Raw genomic sequence first — 6506 nt, forward strand, 5'->3', positions numbered from 1 at the left:
GGCCCGGGCTGGGGATTCAAACCCGCCACCTTAGGTGTATGTGGCTGGCCCCTTAGCCACTTGAGCCACAGGCGCTGAGCCTAATTTTTCTATTTTTAGTAGAGACAGGGTCTTGTTCTTGCTTGGGCTGGTTTTGAACTCCTGAGCTCAAGGGATCCACCTGCCTCAGTCTCCCAGAGTACTATGATTACAGGCATGAGTCACCATGTCCGGCCATGAATTGTATCCATTATAAGATACTGGTAAATGTAAGTAAAATGCCTTCCTGAGTTTTGTGAGCTATTCTAGCAAGGAGACCCTCAAGGAGAGGGTCGTAGCACCCCCAGTTGCTGGCTGGTTGGTTGGAACTACAGGAAGGTTGTACTTGTAGTTGGGATCTGAAGCAGGGGAATGTGGGGACTCGGTCTTATAGGACTGAGCCCTTTGACGTGTGGAATTTGATGCTGTCACCTGGTGGGCTGCGTCAGAATTGGATTAAATTGAGCTCAGGAGGCATAGTGCCTGTTCTTGGTGCCATCTTGCAGGGCCCTGACCCCTGTTGGGAGAGGGCCTGTCTTGTCTAGCACCCCTGTCCCATCCCCGGGAAGCTGACTGGCATTTCCATCCACAGCACATTCAGGAATTCACCAATGAGACGTGGCGGGCACGTACTGGCGGTCCACTGCCTGACCGCCTCATTCTGCTAGTGTGGTCCCTCATCGTGTCTCTGTACCCCTTGGGGGGCCTCTTTGGAGCTTTGCTAGCAGGACCCCTGGCTGTCACACTGGGAAAGTGAGTGCGTCCAGTGTACCACTGAGTACCTTTAATGAAGGGCTTCCCAGGCTCCAGGCTGAGGAAGGTGGGAGAAGGAAGATGCCTGGCAGCGTTCAGGCCCAGACCAGCTTCCCAGCCTTTTAACTCTGCCAGAGGTTTCCTCTGAGAGTCACATTCTCAGGGAAATTGATGGAGGAAAGAGAATGTGCTCTGAGGACTCCTGGTTTCTAGTTCCGAAGTGGTCCTTGACTTTAAACAAGTATTTTCTCACTGGGCCTTGCATTCCTACTATGTGTATGATGGGGTTCTTGGGCTAAATATAAGAAAACTGATTGTGGCTGACATCATCAAAAATTGTAGTAACTGGAAGGCTACTGGGACGGTTCACAGAATGAAAGGAAGTGCTTAAAATGCAGGCCTTGCAAAGGGCAGGAACCAAGGTGGTGTGGAGGGTCCTGACAGCCAGAGTTTGGACTGTCCTTCTGGGAAGGCGTCTCCTGCACACTCAGCTCCAGCTTGGTTCTCTCTCCAACATCTTCTTTCAACGTTGTCTTAGTCTGTTTTGTGTTGTTATAAAGAAATACCCAAGACTAGGTACTTTATAAGGAAAGGACGTTTATTTGGTCATGATTCAGATGGAAACTTCACGTTGGGTAACTGCATCTGAGGGCCTCAGGCTACTCCCACTCATGGCAGCAGGTGAAGGGTAGCTGGAGTGGCCACACGGTGAGAGAGGAAATGAAACGGGATTGGGGGGCGGGGTGCCAGACTCTTTGGAAAACCAGCTGTCTCAGGAGCTAACAGAGTGAGAACTCATCCCTGAAGGATGAGAACCTTCCTGTTTGTGAGGGATCTGCCCCCATGACACAAACACCCCCCCCCCCAGAAGGCCCCAAATGAAGGATTTTGTGGGAGAACAATGGTTAATCTGGAAGGAAAAGAAACCATAAAATATAAATACAGTTATTTGAAGCCATGGTCAGGCAGAAAGGAGGGTAATTTGGGGATTTGTGATAGGAAAAGAGGGCAGTGGTCACGGTGTACACAAGCCTGGGGAACTAGCAGTCATCTCCATTCATATTGCTCCAATGCCTTCAAACGGCTCACACACACATCTGTGCATCTCATCAGGGCTGGATGGAATTGCAGAGAGAGGTCCCCAGGGCCTGCCCCTCTGGACTGAACCAGAGCCCTCTTGCTGTGTTCCACTTCCCCCAAGGAAGAAGTCCCTTTTGGTGAATAACATCTTTGTGGTGGCTGCCGCGATCCTGTTTGGCTTCAGCCGCAAAGCAGGCTCCTTTGAGATGGTGATGTTGGGGAGACTGCTCACGGGAGTCAGTGCAGGTATGGGGGCATCTCATCCTGCCTCCACGTTCCTGTTCGCTCATAATTCCCTTTATTTCCTCTGTTTGTTGATTTATTTGTTCTTTATGCCCACCTCTTTTGCAAAATGATGAAATATGGTTTATATTAAAAGGCTCATATAAGCAGGCATTTAAAAACAGGTTTATAAAAGTGAAAAAGTTATACAGAAGTGGGGGGACAAACATCTCCAGACTAATCCTCGCAGAGGTCCCAGGTTTGAGCAACACTCTGCCAAGAGTTTCCCGTGGTGTAAAGGGATGGAGGTGAGTTCTCTGATCTTCCCTAAGAAACAGAACAGGCTGGTAGGAATGCCTCCCTTTCTGGGGCTTGTTGTGTAAAGGAGTGGAATTTTGAAAACGTCTACATGCACTTTGGGGGGCTCCAATCTACAAGTCACCTCTTGACCTTGAACTGTTATATAGCCACATGTTAATGTGTCTATTAGATGTCTATACCTATGAAACAAACTAACCCAAAATTTAGTGGCCAAAAACAACCAGTATTTATGATCTGACAGTTCTGTGGGTTAGGAACCAGGCATGCTGAGGAATCTGAGTGCTCCTGGCATGGGGGTCTCTCATGAGGCTGTGCTCAAGCTGTCAAGCAGGGCTGCAGGCGTCTGAAAGTGTGGCTGGGGCTGGAGGATCTCCTTGCCTGGGGGCCCGTCCCAGGCCGTTGGTAGGCAGTCTCAGGTCCTGTGGGTCTCCCCTTGTGGGTTCTTGTAACACGGCCACTGGTGTCCCCCACAGTGAGTGATCAGAGAGGGAGAGAGGCAGAGGCACAGAGTGAGCACAGGGGCAGTCCTGGTGTCCCAAGTCACACTCCATTGGTGTTTCCACATTCCAGTTGTTGAAAATGAGTGGCTAAGAGCAGCCCACACCCCAGGGGAAAGGAAGCAGGTGAGGCTCTGTTTTCATGCCCTGAGAGCCCAGCAAAGGCTTCCCTCCCTAAACCATTGTGAGAAGAGCCTGGGCACCTGTGGGACGCCTCGTTGGCTGCTTTCCTCCCTGCTCCCTCTGCTCAGCTTGGAGGAGAAGGGCAGGTCCTTGGTGGGAGGACAGGTGCTGGGCTCAGGCCTGGTGGGGGCGGAGGGTGCGGTTGCATCCCCTCACAGCATTCCTGGGTGCTTGAGGCCCCAGACTGTGGCCTTCTAAGTTGTGTCCTTTGTCACCATCTGGGGTGCTCCCCAGTTCTCTGTTTCTCCACTGGCTGTGTGGGTGCCAGGGCTTCCCTGGGGGAGCCGAGATGAGGTGAGAAGAGGTCAGTGGCAGCACTGATGTGAGAGCTGGGACAGCTGGGGGTGCCTGGGCTACAGGTCTGCCCTCCTCCTCTCACGCCCCACATAGTCCTTCAGAGCCTTCACACTGAGGTCCCAGTGACAAGACCTAGGAAGAGTCCATGAACCTGTGAGACTGTGTTGAAGGACCAGGATGGAAGCTGATCTGAGAAAGCAGCATGGTTCTCAGAAGTCTGAGGGGTGGGAGTGGGGTCTCTTCTGGTGCTGTAAGTGACCCTGCCCTGTACGTGTCCAGGTGTGAGCATGAGCGTCCAGCCCATGTACCTGGGGGAGAGTGCCTCCAAGGAGCTCCGAGGAGCCGTGGCCATGACTTCAGCCATCTTCACAGCTCTGGGAGTGGTGATGGGGCAGGCAGTTGGACTCAGGTGAGAGCCCCTCCCCCCCATGTACTGAGTAGCATCAGAGATGCCCAAGCAGACCCTTCTGCACCTGGGTCTCTCCCCTACCCCCAAGTGGATTAAGGCTTTGTTTCTTTGCATGCTGACCCTAAGTCCCTTCCCATACGCATCCAAACAATGTGCAAAGCGGATATCAGGTGGTGTGAATCCCCTTTTTCCATCCTCTCTAGATCAGGGGGCAGAGGGCAGGTCTTGCCATAGGACAGGCTAATTATTTGGGATTTTTAAGGGGAATGTGTCCTAATCACCCCAGAAGAAAGAGGAAAGGGCCATGGGCAGAGGAGTTGCTGGGGATGAGATGGACGGCGGCCTTGCCCTCTCCTGGTCCCTGCCTGGGTGAGAGGGGTCTTGATGTCCATCCCCAGAGCTGGATAGGAAGAGGCATAGGGCAATGCAGACCCTCTGCAGGCAGGTGGGCAGAGGGCTGGAGGAGGGCCTAGGGGCAGAGACGGGTAGGGCTCTGGTAAGGGACTTCATGCCTGGCCTCTCCTCTGCCTCCCCAGGGAACTCCTAGGCAGCCCTCAGGCCTGGCCCCTGCTGCTGGCCAGCTGTGTGGTGCCTGGGGCACTCCAGCTCATCTCCCTGCCTCTGCTCCCTGAGAGCCCACGCTACCTCCTCACTGACCGTGGAGACACCGACGCCTGTCTAGCAGGTGAGTGTTGTGCCCAGGAGTTCCACAAAGACCACACTACCAAACAAGCTGAATTCATAGCAGAGTCCCTTTATTGAAGAGCTGGCCAGCAACTGCCTCAGTGTCCCAACATGGAGTTTCTGAGAGCAGCCCTGAGTGCTTAAAGGGTCAGGTTTTTAAGGCTTGGTCCGTATCCTGGTTGGCATGCAGGCTGTCCAGGTGCATTTAGGTGGGGTAGCAAGCAAGCATTGTACAGAAACAGAATTTTATGATTAGTTAGCCATATGTCATACATCTTTGTTTTAATATTTTTCCCTCCACACATCCTGGTTTCAGTAATTTTCCCACCTGATATTGTTTAAAGGTCAGTCCAGGGACAGTTGGTACTTCCTGGTCTGTTTCCCAGGGAGTTAGCCAAGCAAGAAACTGGGAATGAACTAGAAGCAAGAAATCTATTAATACTTTCTCTTTATCTTGGGGGTAAACTAAACTTATTTCATTTCTTTTTTTTTGCAGTTTTTGGCCAGGGCTGGGTTTGAACCTGCCACCTCCAGTATATGGGGCCAGCGCCCTACTCCTTGAGCCACAGGTGCCACCCATAGACTTATTTCATTTCATTTGAAAGCTTGCAGTCTGGAAATTTGCTAGGAGTTAACTAGTATTTTTCCATTATAGCTTAGGCCTGACACTTTTTTGTCTTAGCCTAGGCCCACTAGGCCTATCAGTGAGTCCCTGCTTTGAGCTCCCAGACCACCCTGGAGTAAGGAGTGCCCCTTCCAAGAATCCATGGGTCCCCATTTCTTGCCATTCTTTTCTGTTTATCAGGGAAAAACTATTCCTCTCCTTGTGCCTCGATTTCACAGTCTATCCATACCTCCCTATAGAACTCTTTATCAAGGAACTATCCTAAATGACAGGCAGAGGGATGGATCAGACCCAGCCTATTTAGGTGCACTGCAGGGTGGTGCAGAAAAGGGAGGGTGGAGTGTGCAACTCTGTCTTTCTCTCTCTCTCACACACACACACACAGTGAAACACCTGTGCAAGCCTTACCTGCCCAATGCCAACCAGGGTGATGATGTTCTTGTCGATTATGGCTAAAATAAAGATGCCCAAGGACCCAAAAAACAATTGCAAAATCTCTGGTAAAAAAAAAAAAAACAATCATTTACTGCATCTTTTACTCATTTACTCACCGGGCTGCGTGCACAGTTCTGCTAATCTCAGCTGGGCTGGCTCACGGCACTGGGGGTGTCAGCCAGAGAGTGGCTGGTCCCAGCCAGTCTGGGCTGGGCTGGGCTGGAGCAGTTCCGCTCTGCATCTCTTCTCTCACTTTCTGTACCAGCGAGCCTGGGAGTGTTCTTACTATGGGGATGGCAGAGACTCAAGAAAGCAAATCTAGCTGCATAAAGCACTTTCCAAACCTTTGGTCCCCTCGTGCCCATTGGGAGTCTTGCTGCTGAGTCCAGTGTCAGAGTTGGGGAAACTGGTGGCAAGGGACACAGGTTCAGGGAGGGGTGACGCCGGGCCGGTTAATGTTCTTTTCTCAGTTCACCATCATGGCCACAGTTATTATTTGTGTCTCTCCCTGGGAAAAATATGTTTAATCCCATCCCTCAAGCCCGAGAGTCTCATCTAGTCCTGGCATCAGGCCTGAGGGGCTAGATTTTAAGATCACATTAAGTCTACATGTGCCTTTTTTAGAGCCCCAGGATTTTTCTACATGTGCCTGATCTAGAGCCCTAGAATTTCAAAAGACAAGTCTCTTTCCCTCCTGCATGCAGCATACAGTGGTGCAAAGTGAGACAAGGTAACTAGAATTAACTTTCTTTTCAAAAATGAGGAGGCAACGAAGGCGCAGAGTGGTCACTGATGCATAACCATCCTGAAGTGGCCCCTGGGAAAATACTGCTAGGTGCCCCTGCCTTAGGGGTAGGGGATGTACCTTGGTCAACCTTTGGCTCTGAGCCCTGGAAGGGGTTCCCAGATTGTGGGTCTCTATGGTTCTTGCTGCCGCCTTGTAAAGTGGCTTTGCTTCTTTCTTTCTTTTTTTTTTTTTTGA

General features: G+C 51.2%; 1 protein-coding gene across 1 annotated transcript in view; it reads left to right on the forward strand.

Annotated features, from left to right (window-relative positions):
- Window positions 1–6506, forward strand: part of SLC2A11 (solute carrier family 2 member 11) — a 21678-nt gene that overhangs the window by 10217 nt on the left and 4955 nt on the right. The window contains 4 exon segments of the mRNA XM_003803290.3: window positions 611–771; window positions 1973–2097; window positions 3651–3780; window positions 4317–4465. Coding sequence (XP_003803338.1) covers window positions 611–771; window positions 1973–2097; window positions 3651–3780; window positions 4317–4465 — 565 coding nt within the window.

The sequence above is a fragment of the Otolemur garnettii genome, unplaced genomic scaffold (genome assembly GCF_000181295.1).
Source record: "Otolemur garnettii isolate 467f Iridium unplaced genomic scaffold, OtoGar3 scaffold00292, whole genome shotgun sequence".
Classification (NCBI taxonomy): Eukaryota; Metazoa; Chordata; class Mammalia; order Primates; family Galagidae; genus Otolemur; species Otolemur garnettii.